Source organism: Vitis riparia, chromosome 10 (assembly GCF_004353265.1).
Source record: "Vitis riparia cultivar Riparia Gloire de Montpellier isolate 1030 chromosome 10, EGFV_Vit.rip_1.0, whole genome shotgun sequence".
Classification (NCBI taxonomy): domain Eukaryota; kingdom Viridiplantae; phylum Streptophyta; class Magnoliopsida; order Vitales; family Vitaceae; genus Vitis; species Vitis riparia.
Window position 1 is genome coordinate 290,344 of NC_048440.1, and position 14,072 is coordinate 304,415.

Below are 14,072 nucleotides of genomic sequence, written 5' to 3' on the forward strand. Positions count from 1 at the left end.
AAAAACAGGTATAAGATTCCATTTATTAAGGCTTTCAAAAATAGTTTTTAAAAACCTTTGTATAAATATCACAAATTTATATATAATGCAACAAATTTTAATTTTATTTTTTTTGATGTTTTCAATTGTTCCCAAAGAATGTTCAATAAAAAACATCTTAACCTCAATTTTGTTATTAAAAATGACAGATTTTTAGAATAAACTTTTAAAAATTGATTGAATGAAAAAAATTTGCAAATATGTTTCTTAAGTTAAAAAACTAAAACTATTTTTTTTTAAAATTTGTAAAACATAAATGTTATCTTCATCTTTTAATCAACAATAGTGGCAATAGAAAATGAAATATTAAGTTAATGGAGGGGGGAGACCAGGAAATGGAGAGAATAAAGGAAATTAGAAAAGGTAGGGAGATTCATGAGTAAGAGGAAGTGGTGGGGTAGCGCAGGTACAGTTTTGATTTTGATTTGGCGAGGGAGGGAGGGAGGAAGGTAGAGAGAGAGAGAGAGAGAGAGCACTTGTTCTAATTCTAAGAAACAAAAGAAAGAGGGGGGTAATTTTCACGTTGGGCTTATATCTATCTTTTCTCTTTCCTTTATATTTAAGATAAGATTAAAAATGAACGCAAGAATTATAATGGTGTTGGCATCGGTGATGGGGGTGAGATCCTGAAAGCGCCCCGTCTCTTCCCTCCCACCCCCCTGCCCCCTTTGATTTCTCCCCTACACATTCGGGAAATCCCTCCTTTCAGTGCCCAACACCCATAAAAATAGAAAAAAATCCTTTGGGTATTTTTGGAACGCCCAAGGAGTGAGAAGAAAGGAGAAGAGCCGAAGAAAAGCCCTCCCGAAAGACTTGTTGGCAGCAGCTGCAGCGGCAGCTACCCAAGTGAAAAATGTCGGAAAGGTGTCAGTGGTGATGACTTTGAAATTCCTTTTCTCAGAATCTTTCCTTTCTGATCTATTGAATATATGCAATGGTAAGCTGATAATGCGGTTGCCAGGGGAGGAGATGTCGGATGTGGCGTGGGTTTTTGAGATCTGGAGTGTTCCAGATGGAGTAAGATAGAGTGAAGGTGCTGAGAGAAATGCTGTTAGGTTTTTGCTTTCGTTTCCTCCTGCAACTGTTTTTCTTCTCATCTCGCTCTACATGACGACCAAACGTGCTTACAAGCTACGTATCCTTCTCTATCGTTTTGGGTTCAATTTCTAGGGTTTTGATTTCCACATTGCAATGCCGTTGCTTGATCTGGGTTTATTTTTTTATTTTTATTTTTTGAAGCATTCGCTTCTGCAGATCCCTTCTCTACCCTTGCTTCACAGCATTTGTTATTTTGAATTTTGAATTTTTACTTCTCGAGAAAATTCCTTGACCACGGTTTTTGAACAGAGGAATTTGTAGCACACTCTTCCAGTGTAAACTGTCTCAAGATTGGGAGGAAGTCATCCAGGGTTCTTGTCACTGGTGGAGAAGATCACAAGGTGAATCTTTGGGCCATCGGCAAGCCCAATGCCATACTGGTAACTACTTCTTACTCTCTCTTTCTCTTCTATTCTGATTTCCCCCTTTTTCGTAATCCATCGTTTCGCATCGGCTGGGAATTTCAATATTTGGTGGATAGCACCGGTGTGTTACAAATGCCTTTTTAGGTGAACAACTCATGAAGCATGACATGTAATTTTAGAAGACTAATGAACTAGCAATCTTTGACTGTGGATTGTGTCTCATTTGATCTGGTCTCTATGCAGAGTTTGTCTGGGCACACGAGTGGAATTGATTCGGTAAGTTTTGACTCTTCAGAGCTGTTGGTGGCTGCAGGAGCGGCAAGCGGCACAATCAAGCTATGGGATTTGGAGGAGGCAAAGAGTATGCACATTAGACCTTGGGTGTTTAATATATGAATTCTGTTCTTTTGATATGTTGTTAAACTGATATCTAGAGATTTTCTGTTGTAATGTGGTTTTTTGTATAGTTGTTCGCACGCTTACTGGCCACAGATCAAATTGCATATCTGTGGACTTCCATCCATTTGGGGAATTCTTTGCATCTGGCTCTCTGGACACAAATCTTAAGATTTGGGATATCCGAAAGAAGGGGTGTATCCACACTTATAAGGGCCATACACGAGGGGTCAATGCAATCAGATTTACACCAGATGGCCGCTGGGTTGTGTCTGGTGGAGAGGACAACACTGTGAAGGTTAGAATTGCTTTTCATCCGAGTTCATGTTTTACATGCCACCGATTGCTTTATAATCTATATGTATGCATTCAAATTTCCTGTAGTGTTCAGATAAAAATGAAGATAAGTTCTGATCTTACACCAAGAAAAAAAAAATGAGATTAGGCTGAAAACTTTGGGAACCTATGTAATCGGAGCTCAGAGCTCTACACTTGGCCTTTGTCAATTTGGATAAATTGACATGGATATATTATGTGCATATGCATAGCCATGCAACCAACCTTGTGACTTGAACTGTGGAATTTGGTGGAAGTTGGTGGTAGAACTAAAGGATGGCTTGTGCTGATATTTAACTCTTTGTTGCAGTTCTTTTTGATATGATTTCATCAAGTTAAACTGTTTGTATATTCATGTTTTTCAACCATGGCTACAGATGCATACTCAAACACAATTAATACATGTACACGTGCGTTGCCAGGTGTAGGGTCTGACTACTGGAAAGCTGTTTAATCATTTCAAGTATCTATATTCATGTTTTGCAACCATAGCTACAGAAGCATATTCAGAACACAATTAATACACGTACACATATGTCATCAGGTGTAGGGTTGGACTACTGGAAAGCTGTTTAATTATTTCAAGTATCACAACAACCACCTTAGTTCATAGATTTGCACCATGTTAACTTTCTTTTTATAGCTGAAAAATATGCAGCTTCCCACTTACATGTTTGTGGTTAACCTTGTAAGTGTTTTTTTAATCATCTTGCCAATAAAATGACTACTTCAACAGCTGTGGGATCTGACTGCTGGAAAGTTGTTGCACGATTTCAAAAGTCATGAGGGCCAGCTTCAGTGCATAGATTTTCATCCTCATGAATTTCTGCTGGCAACAGGTCAGAAATCTTATTGTATACTGCATTCCGTGTTCTCCCATTTCTATAATTAAATGCAAATTTCATTTTGTTTATTGCATGCAATCTCTCACTATGGCATGTTGGTGATGCATCTCTATGTCCCTTATATATCTTTGGCATAATTATAGTTAATGCATGATATGTTTTTCTGTTTCCCAAAGAAAATGGGCATCTAGACATTGGGAAAGTTATAATTACCTTATGATGATGACAGGTTCAAATCCCTCCCTTTTTGAATCTGGTTTCTCAAAATGTTTTGCTAGCTTTGAAGATCAAAGAATGATATGTTTGTAGAGATATCAAAATATTTAAATTTCTAGTATGTTGCTACATTCACTTCAGTGAAGTTTTAGTGATTGCAGGCCTTGGAAGGGTCAGACTCCTTCAACCTGATTGAATTGCACAAATTGACAAGTTGGCATCTCCCCTGACAGGGACGGGAACGGCCTTTGGGCTTTCCTGTTAGCACACATCCTAGATCTAGCTAGCAGCTTTGGTTGTTCCCTCTCTTGGTCCACTTGTTTAGCTAATATAGTTGCAGATCATTAGCTAAACATGGAGCCAAGGAGATGGTTTCTTCTGTAGGGGATTTTTTTTTTACCCCTTTTAGCTGTTCATTGTTGCATATTTTGTACATGTTCTTGTTTCATACTTGATCAGTATAGCTATCTTGCTACTTTTGTTAGGTTTTCCTCTTTTTGATCATCCTTTGTATTTTGGAACGATTTCTCATTCTTAGCTTGTACTTAAAAATTTATTGTTGTTAGGTTTTTCCTCTTTTTGGTCATCCTTTGTATTTTGAAAGAATCCACCCCTTGTACTTAAAATTGATCTCAGTGAGTAGTTTTATTTCTGATTAAAAAAAAAATCTTTGTCATCTTTATAGATTCCCTAGACAAAAATAACAGGGAGCTTTTAGTTTGTGGAGATATGATTACAGTGTTTCTCACCATCGGATGCAATTAGGGTGGATTACCTTAGAAAGTAATCATGAATCTGGTTCCTTGATTGGGGGGAGCTTGAGCCTTGTTGGACTTCAGAGGATCTTTTCACTGCTTGGTTACACTTTCTTTTCCTTTCTGGGGTTGGAGTTTTGGGTTTCATGAGATGGATTCAAAATTTAATTAAGAGAGGATTGTAATTTGCAATCTTCAACACTGATCATTGTACTCGACTCTTAGAGTTTTCTGCCTTAGCATTCATCTCTATGGTTCTTTCACTTGTCACAAGAATTTCTATTGTTTAATTTCTTATCTTTTATCTTGCTTCTGTACCAATTTAATGTCTGAATTCACAAAGAGCTCATACCTATGGTTTAGATATCAGTTCATGAAATTTAAGCTATATACAAGAAAGCAAGAAGAAAAAGGATTGAAAACCCTAATCTAATCTATTAACCCATGAGTTTCATCAAGGTTTGAACCTAGAATTCTGTATATTATTGAATGTCTCTTGAGCTAAAATCTAGATACAAGTGTGATCTAGTCATTATTAAATATCATTGTTCAGAGTTCCTAAGCCCTATAACTGCTTTAGAAACTCAAACCTGTTCCTTAAACTTAACTCTATCAACAATTGTTTATTCAGTTTAAGAATGGGATTTTAGGTATGCTGTACATGCCCCTCCTGTTGTTTCCCTTTTTCTTTTATAACCCTTTTTAGAATTAATAGCATGAAAATAGCTTAGTTTTTTATGAGTAAATTGTTTCTTTACCATGCATCTTATCTTCATTGTTCTATTGTGTATTGCATACTTTAATGCAGTATTGAGAGAGGAAAGTCTTCCTAGCCTCCTGTTTTGGCATAATCAGCATAGATCTTGTTTTATGTTTTATGCTCTGGCATATCACACTTTTGTTCTGTCATCTAAAATTGTGTTTTATATGGTTTATTTTACTTTAACTTTGGTCTTGTCCTTTCACAGGTTCAGCTGATAGAACTGTTAAATTCTGGGACCTTGAAACTTTTGAGTTGATTGGTTCAGCTGGACCTGAGGTAAATTTATGCTTTATGGCTTTGTCACTGTTGGCTCTTAATAAGATAAGCCTAAGTTTCAGCGTTGAAAAAGTATCTGTATTTTCTTTTTATGTGGATGATTACCACCTGACTTCTTCTCTTCTATTCTAGACCGCTGGAGTGCGTTGTATGACTTTCAATCCTGATGGGAAAACTCTACTCTGTGGGTTGCATGAAAGTCTGAAAGTACGCCCTTTTGTGTTTTATTATATTAAGACCCTACTCTGGATTATATGAAGACATTCCATGTTCACTAATTTTTACTCAATTTCAAACGATACTTTATAGGTTTTTTCATGGGAACCAATAAGATGCCATGATGCTGTGGATGTGGGGTGGTCTAGATTATCAGATCTTAACATTCATGAGGGAAAGCTCCTGGGCTGCTCATACAACCAAAGTTGTGTTGGAGTCTGGGTTGTAGATCTCTCGGTATTACTTAGTTTCTCACCATCTCTATATTACATGTGACTTTATTGTTTCCCTTGCACTGATGGTGGTAGATAGTCTGAGTTTCTAACTGGTGTATGGTTTGTGACACTTAACCTCTTGAACAGCGCATAGAGCCATATGCAGTTGGTAATGTGACTCGATTAAATGGTCATTCGGAATCTAAATCTAGTTCAAGTGGGAATTTGTCAGTACTGACAGAAAACACCACAAAGGCTAGTTTGGGCAGGTTATCCATTTCACAAAATACAGAGCTGATTATGAAGGAAACAAAATCTCTGGGAAGGCTGTCTGTCTCTCAAAATTCAGATCCTGTTGACAAGGAGACAAAATGTTTGGCATGTATGACAAATTTCTTTTGTTCTTCTTTTTTTTTTTTTAATTATTAGTCGTTCACTATTAGTTTTTACTCCTTGTATATGTTTCATGTGTGTGTGTGTTTTACTTGGTGAAAAAAGCTTTTTCCTGAGCTTCAGATTTTGACACTGTTTCTTTCTTGGTTGTACATACTGGCTGAAGCCACAGGAAGTGTACCTGGTACTCCTCAAAGGGTCAATTTAAACACTGGTCCAAAAACAACTTTGGCAAGTTCAACAACAGCTCCAAAGAGGATTTCTGCAAAGGCCCATTCAACAGCAAATGTTTCAGCCTTTAATAAATCAGATGTGATACCTGTAATTGTCCCCAGAACTAATGTGAGGTTGGATCAGGCAGCTGAATCCAGAAAGGAAGTTGGTGTTTCTGGAAGAACAATTCCATTCTCTTTGCAGTCAAGAACAAGTGATTTCCGGAAGTCTCCAAATAGAAGAGATGAATTAGAGAGACCAACTGTTTCTGTCCCATCTGAAAATGCAGGTTCCAAAGCTACTGATCTTACCACAGTTGCAGATAGGAATATTTTTCCTGCGGTTAAGTGCTCAACTCCAGGAATTTCTGCAGCTGAAAGAAATGTGAAAGATGATAGGTGTATTGGATCTGGCAGGCAAGAAATGAATTCAACGATGGAGCCACCTCCTAACTACCACCATGAAAATTGTATGTCTCACTTCTTAGAAACACAGTTTTTCACCTTGTGTTTTCGGCTGCTTGTTTGTTGCATTGTTTGCTGTATTGAATCTTAGAAATATTTGTGCCAATTACCAAAGGGACAAGATAATAGTCACATTTGAAAAAACAACCTCCACTTGTTGAAAATTGTAAATAGAACCTTAATTTAACATTTTTACCCTTTGGATGTGAGATGGGGATAAAAAATTGGATGGAGGGTATTTTTATCCAAAAAAGGTTATATTTTATGTTTTTAACAGATGAAGGGTATTCTTCTCAATATGTGATTGTTTTATCCTTTTTAATTGTAGAACCCTTTTAAGTACCATCTTCATAGTTTAAGGTATGAATTTTATATTGTTACACAATACATTTTGAGCATAATAGGATTTCTGAAACCAGTGGTATGTTTTTGTCATCTCATTTCATCTGTGTTACTTATGCCTGGTAGCATCTTTCTGTTGTCCAAATCAATGCTTCTTTCTTGTGCATTTTGATGAAAAAGATGCTGCAAATTCAGTTCATGATTGGCTTTTTTATTTTTGATAATATGATGGGTTATTTTTATTTTTGTTAAGGTGACAGTTTATCTTTATTTTTGATAAGAGGACAAATTATCTTTATTTTGGTGCTTTTATTTATAATCTGTCTCTTTCTTATGCATGTATTCTACCATATCAGACATTATGTTGTAAGTTTTATTGTTTCTGTTAGTTTTAGGAAAGGGTTTATTCGATGGTCATTACTTTGTTCATAAGATGATCATATTTTCAGATCAGAAATGAAGGATAATACCTTTTTTATGTGTGTTAGGGAGAGAGAGGGGAAGAAAACAGGGGGATTGCCTGGGGGTTGGGGGAGTGTGTTGAAATCCCCTATAAAAGACACCATCTGATTGGCTCCTTGATTGGCTAAGGGATTTGCAACATGATTTTCTAAATGAGGAGTCTAAGAGAGAGCAATCTGCTTTCACTGTTTTTGCTTGTGCTAGCCATGGAGGCACTCGGTTGCCTTCTTAGAAGGGAAAGGGAGGGTGGTTTTTTGATTGGTTTCAAAGTAAATGGTAGAGATGGAGAGGGATTGGAAGTTTCTCATCTGTTGTTTGTTGATGATACATTGGTGTTTTGTGACGCCTTTTCAGACCAAAAGACATACTTAAGTTGGTTGCTTATGTGGTTTGAGACTATTTCGGGTTTGAAAATTAACCTAACCAAGAGTGAGCTCATTCTGGTTGGGAGAGTGGAGGTTTTGGAGGAGTTGGCTTTTGAAGTAGGTTGCAAATTGGGTGTGCTACCAACCACTTATTTGGGGCTTCCTCTAGACGCCGCTCATAATTCTTTGGGGGCTTGGGATGGGTGGAAGAAAGGTTTTGTAAGAAATTGGTAATGTGCAAAAAACAATATATTTCCAAAGGGGGGAGACTAATGTTGATTAAGACTCTACATTAGCTAGCTTGCCTCTACTTTATATCTCTATTCCATGCTGAAGATAGTATGATTAAGGTTGGAGGACATTTAAAGGGATTTTCTTTGGGGAGGTGAGACCTTAGAGAGTAAGCCTCATTTAGTGGAGTGGACTACCATTTGTTTAGACAAGAGAAAGAGGAGGAGGAGGAGGGGGTTTGGGGTGTAGGAGTTAGATACCTTTACCTGCTCGACAAAGCCCCTCCTATGTAAGTGGAATTGGCGTTTTGCTACAAAAAGGGAGGTATTCTAGAGACAAATTATTTGTGGTAAATATGGGGAAGTGAAAGGGGGTTGGTGATCTAAGAAAGTGAGAGGTAGCTATGGCGTTGGCCTATGGAAGGCAATAAGGAATTTGGGGGAGTTAGTTAATTATAGAATGTCCTTGGTGGGCAATGAGAGAAGGGTTAAGTCATGGAAAGATAAATGATGTGGTTATGAGCCTTTATGTGTTTCTTTCCCCTCCTTATTTGCCCTCGCTAGCTCCAAAGAGGCTTGGGTGGTGGACTGTGGATGCATGCTAATGAGAGGGAATTTGGGTTCCTAACTTCTCTAAGCCTCTAAATGATTGGGAGATTGATATTGTGGAGTGCTTTTTGGCTAGGCTGTAAGATAAGGAGGTAGTTGAGGGAGGTGAGGACAAGGTGTGTTGGGTAAAGACAAAGAGTGGATCCTTCTTTGTTAAATCTCTTTACTCTAGCCTTGAGGTGGGAAGTTTAGTGTTGTTCCTAGTAGGTGTTGTGTGGAATGCGTGGGTTCCTCCTAAGGTAAGTTTTTTTGCTTGGAAGGCAACTTGGGAAAAGCTTTGACTCTAGATGAACTATAAAGGAGGGGTTGGTCATTGGCCAATAGATGCTTCCTATGTCAATCTCTTGAGGAGTCTATTGATCACATCCTTTTGCATTGTGGTAAGGCAAGGTTGTTGTGGAAGCTCTTGTTCTCACTTTTTGGGGTTTATTGGGTGTTGCATTTTACTATTAGAGAGACTTTGTTAGATTGACATAACTTTTTCGTTGGAAAAAAACGGAAAAAAGTTTGGAGAGTAGCGCCTTTATGCTTTTTTTGGACAATATGGAAAGAAAAATAGAAGATCTTTTGAGAACATGGAGTTGTTTGTTCAAAGGCTGAAATTCTTGTTTCTATGCAACTTATTTATTTATTTTTTTTGATAAATAGTTTATGTGCAACTTATTAACTTGGACCAAATTGATTATAAGGGAAAACTCGATGTCTGTAGTTGATTTTATGGGGAGGGAGTAGTTTTTTGTTTTCCTTTCCTTTTTTGGTGTTTTTTGGCGGCCGTTGTATACATAGTGTGTACTTGGTGTGCCCCTTTTTGGTACTTTTCAATACTAATCTTATTTATTTATTAAAAAAAAATTGAAGCTACAAATTGCGCTTCCTCAATTTTCTCTTTTCTGGATACTTGAGAAATAATAATTGTTGAATCCCCCTTCATTTAAAGATTGGAAGGACTAGAAGCCTTACCTTGACATCTGACATCACTAGGATCTTTGCCTTGATGGCCAAATACTCTTTTGCAGGTTTGGAAAAGGCCCTCAAAACTGTGATCTCTAATCACACCTCCATTTCTTAATTTTGCTGGGTTACCTAGAAAACACCCATAAAAATTTAACTTGACAAAACCCACTGGCCATACACTAAAGAACTCTTCCTTTAGGGAGTCCCCCAAAGTCCCTAAAGGAGGCGACTGTTATAGCTGTCACACCTATGAGGAGACCCAATCTATCCCATTAAGTCCGAACAATGTATGCTCCAATGCAATAGGGCAGTGAAGGACTAAATGATCAATGGGTTTACCACTCCCCAAGTGCATACCAAACTGCTTTAGACTGAAAGCTCTCTCTTTCTCTCATTTTTTATTTTTTTTATCAATCAACCAAACAGATGGAGTCTTTTATTATTTAGAGAACATTTAACAACACAGTCACTTAAATTTGTGATCTCAAAAGCTTTTGCTGCCGCTTTTTCTGTTTCACCTTCTTCCTTATCACGATTAAAAAAAAGAATGCTCCCTAAATTCCAAAATGAAAGGAAAAAAATTAGAACTTAAAAAGGTGATAGGAAGAGTGTCAAGAAAGACGCATCATGAAAATTCATTTCTACAATTATTTTCTTCTTTATTCTTCCATGGAAAAATGCAGGTGGTTTCCTTTTGGTGTTGGCAAACCCTTCAAGTGCAAAACCCCTGGCAAACCCTCTTCTTCTTCTTCTTCAACAAGATTGTCATCAGTGTTGTACACAAATTGGGTGTGCTTTCCTCTAAACTTGTGTATTCTATTCTCATTCATGCTGATCTTGCTCATTCCTTCGCACGGTTCATCAACAATTCCTCCATCATTTTCATATTTTTCTTCCTCAGTTGATTTCTTCATGATAATCTTCTTCTTCTTCTTCGACTGCCTCTTATTCATCTTCGTCCTTGATATTTGCATTATCCTGAATAGACCAAACTGAAGCATCATTGTCCTCATGGGGTGTCTTCTCTTTGCACTCTGCAATTTCTGATTTTTCAGAGAAATCCAACAGTAGAGGGTGAGTTACTGGACTTGTTTCCAATTCAATATTCTTTTTCTTCTCCCTGTCAAAAATATTACTGGCCACCTTGGAGATCTTTAGTTCTTAGCCCATTGGAGAAGGCATCACCAAAGTCATGCTGCTATTGTTGATACTTTGCTCCACTGTAAGATTCAAGACTTGGGGTGTGTTTGTTGGAGTTGGGGCAAGAAGCATAGGGCAATTGATGAGACCTTGAACATGAAGAAAGGGGCAGTCTTCCAATGAGAGTCTCAAAAGCCCGGCCCTTTTTCGACCTTCTGCAATAGGGTCTTCACCTGACCCCTAAGCAATGCCTCCCCAGACCGAGGGGTCATCTTGGCTTGATTTCTCTTTTTCTTTGCGATGGATGACACTGGGGTTTCCAAGCTTCCCATTGAAAGTCCAACAATGGGAGAATCATTCGTTACATCAATGAGCGTATACCGTTCTTGTTGCTTCTCACGTCTTTTTCTTGATTTCACACCCTCATCAGATTCTTCAAATATCTTTGATATGGGAAATTTGTTTGAAGCAGCCAAGGTTTGGAACCTTGTGACTCTTCTTGCAGATGATTGAGTCTCCATTGAAGATGAATCAAGAAAGAGGTTGCTGGAGAACGATTTGGATGACAGAGAATGTGGGCCGAAGAGGAGGAAAGTAGAGAGAGAAAGCAAAAAATATAAAGGGAGATGTTGCTGAAAGCTTTACCTATCTAAAAGAGTGAGAAGGAAGGGAATGACATGAAATAGATGGGATCTAGGGATGATAAGTTGTTGGTCAATTCCTTCTATGTAATTCTAGGAGAAGTAGGGAAACATCTTTTCATTGAAAGGTGAATGGTATATAGCAAAGTGCCCATAAAGGTTGCACTTTTTGCATGGGCAGCTTCGTGGGAAAGTATCTTGACTTCTGACAACCTTGTGAGGAGACGAAAGATTCTTTCAGTCGGTTTTATGCTGGCAAAAGCAGAAGAGACTGTTGATCATCTATTGTTGGATTGCTGGTTGGCTTAAGGTGGCATATGTTGCATGATGTCCAAGTCAGCTAAGGAGAATTTTTTGGTTGACTTTGCAGATTTGGGCTGAAAGAAAGCTGCTTTGGTATGCTTATTTATGAGATTGAGTACTTGGAATTTGTATGCTTATTTCCCGTGTCCTGTTTTGGTTTTCTTTTATTTTTTTTAAGGAATTTTCTTTCCTTCTTGAGGTTATCTCTTTTGCTTTTGGTGATAGTTGGTTCTCATAAAAGAGTTTTAGCAGTCAGTTGTTGAAAAACTGACCTCCTGTTATGAAATTCCTTGACCAAACTATGTTCTATTCTCATCTCCCAAACTGCTTTTCCCATTCACTTTCTTTTTACGATGAAATATTTCTTAGCTTGTTTGAACCACCTGATAAATTATAACCTATTGATTACATGGCAGACACTTGAAAACTCAGCAAAATAAAACATTAAGGTCTTATGCAACAAAATAAATCTTATTACAACACTCATTAAAACTGGGATGAATTGACAGAAAATGTGATTACCAACTTATCCACTAGCACCTTGAATACACCTGTTCTCAAAGTTTACCAAGTGCTTGCTACCTTGGCCTCTTTTAGATTAATCACTTGCAAAAGGAAGAGTAGACTTTGGTATACTGATGTGAAAGCTAACTGGATGGAATATGGATCAAAATAAGATGAATATGACAAGAACTGAACTGCTTCTCTAGGAAAAGGAGAAATGTTTCCGGATAGTTATGGTACTATACAGATTTTTTACCATGTTTATCTACTCATCTTGATGCAGGAAAGCCTTAGCCCAAAAAGGTTCTGCTACATGAATCCTTTTATTATAGGTAGGATGAATCCTTTTTTGCCATTCAGCTTGATTGGAGCTATATCTTCTCATTTTTCCCCTTTTACCCTCTGGGTGCTTTGAAGTGGAGTCTAATCACTGCTATGAACTGGTGAATTTGTTAGTTTCTGTTGTGCTAAGTTTCTTCACTGCCTGATTCTTTTTGCCTTTAATATGATTGAAGGGTTGATGGTCTTCCTACTATTATGAGTGAGTTTCTGTATAAATGTTTTGGGTATCTGTAGCTTGACTTGGAGTCATTCACCTTGATTCTTAAGCTCCACAATTTTTGTTTCAGATGACACACGGGTGCATAGAGCAAACAGAGATGCATGCTCTATTGAAGTTCAAAAAGGAGGTATATCCTTTAATATTCATGGCTTGGTGCTTGTAAGTGATGAAGTCTGATCCTTTGTACTGAACAAAAAATGCAGGAAGAACCCGTTCGCTTGTTGCTAACTGGGAGAAGAGAGAAATATCTCCCACTTATGAGGGACATACATCCAGTAATTTCTCTGGGACTGTTTCTGCATCTAACATGCTCCCATTTAGTGCGGTATGTGATTATTGCTTTCATATCCCCTTTTTCTATCATCTTTCTTTCCGTCCCTTCTGGCAGGTAGCACAATTTTCAGTAGAGAAAATTGAATCTAATAGTAGTGGCTCTGGGTGCATGATCAATGATTATATTATTTACTTTGGAACACCGTGAAACATAGAAGTTAAAAAGAAATTATTTTTATATTCTCACTTTTGCTTGATTCTAACTGAGAAATTGAAATGTAAAATGATTTATTTATGAATTTTTGCTTATATTGGGAAAGACTTTTCTGTTAGATAGGCAAATAAGTGAAGACATTAATTAGTTCCTAGCAACAGGGGGAGTTCATGTACACAGGATGTATACAAAGAATGCCAACATAAGCTCATGTTATTCAGTAACAAAATGTATAGCTTCAACGGTTTTAACATTTTTCTTTCTTATGCTTGAGTTGGAACTTCAACTTGAGGTGTAATTCTGATTTTAGATTGGAAAGGATCTCTATTCTCCTGGTTGTTATCAGTGCTTTTGATGTCTTACTTTGTTTCTTGTTAAAATAATTTTGCTAGCGATGGGTGGTCTATGTTATATGAGTTTGGGTACAAGTGTTGGGTGCAGGTATGTGTCTATGTGTTTGACTTTTTCTTTTTCGCATATAAAATTTTAGGATACAAGAACTTGTTTGAAAAATAATTTTGGATGGTATTTAAATATGATATAATAAAGAAAATAATTAATTAGAAAATAACATCTCCTTGATAAAATGCTCTCTTTCTTTTTTTCTTTTTTCCCATTCTTAACAAGAAAAAAAAAATTCTAAATGGTCAATATCCAAAGCAAAAATAGCAATATCTACAATGATCCCATACCCACTCCTTTGTCATGTTGTGTTAACATGGGCGCTTAGGGTGAAGTTGAAGAGTCCAAGTATCATAGATGATGGTAACCGTTTCTCCTACAAATCAATTTTTTTTTTTTCCCTTGACCAAAATTCTTAAGCATGAGCCAATTGGAAAAATTAGAGAAATTGTATTCTTTTTTTCAATTTAAGAAATGATAA

The 14,072-nt window shown here is 37.2% G+C and overlaps 1 protein-coding gene and 1 non-coding gene across 2 annotated transcripts in view; both read left to right on the forward strand.

Annotated features, from left to right (window-relative positions):
* Positions 1–554: 554 nt before the first annotated feature.
* Positions 555–14,072, forward strand: part of LOC117923486 (katanin p80 WD40 repeat-containing subunit B1 homolog) — a 35,511-nt gene continuing 21,993 nt past the window's right edge. The window contains 13 exon segments of the mRNA XM_034841799.1: positions 555–912; positions 1,001–1,174; positions 1,387–1,517; positions 1,746–1,863; positions 1,970–2,196; positions 2,971–3,073; positions 5,019–5,089; positions 5,222–5,296; positions 5,399–5,542; positions 5,668–5,902; positions 6,080–6,595; positions 12,770–12,829; positions 12,906–13,027. Coding sequence (XP_034697690.1) covers positions 1,147–1,174; positions 1,387–1,517; positions 1,746–1,863; positions 1,970–2,196; positions 2,971–3,073; positions 5,019–5,089; positions 5,222–5,296; positions 5,399–5,542; positions 5,668–5,902; positions 6,080–6,595; positions 12,770–12,829; positions 12,906–13,027 — 1,830 coding nt within the window. The 5' untranslated portion in view covers positions 555–912; positions 1,001–1,146.
* On the forward strand, positions 3,490–3,618 carry LOC117924418. The gene has a single exon (XR_004652785.1). It is a non-coding gene; the product is annotated as a U6atac minor spliceosomal RNA (small nuclear RNA).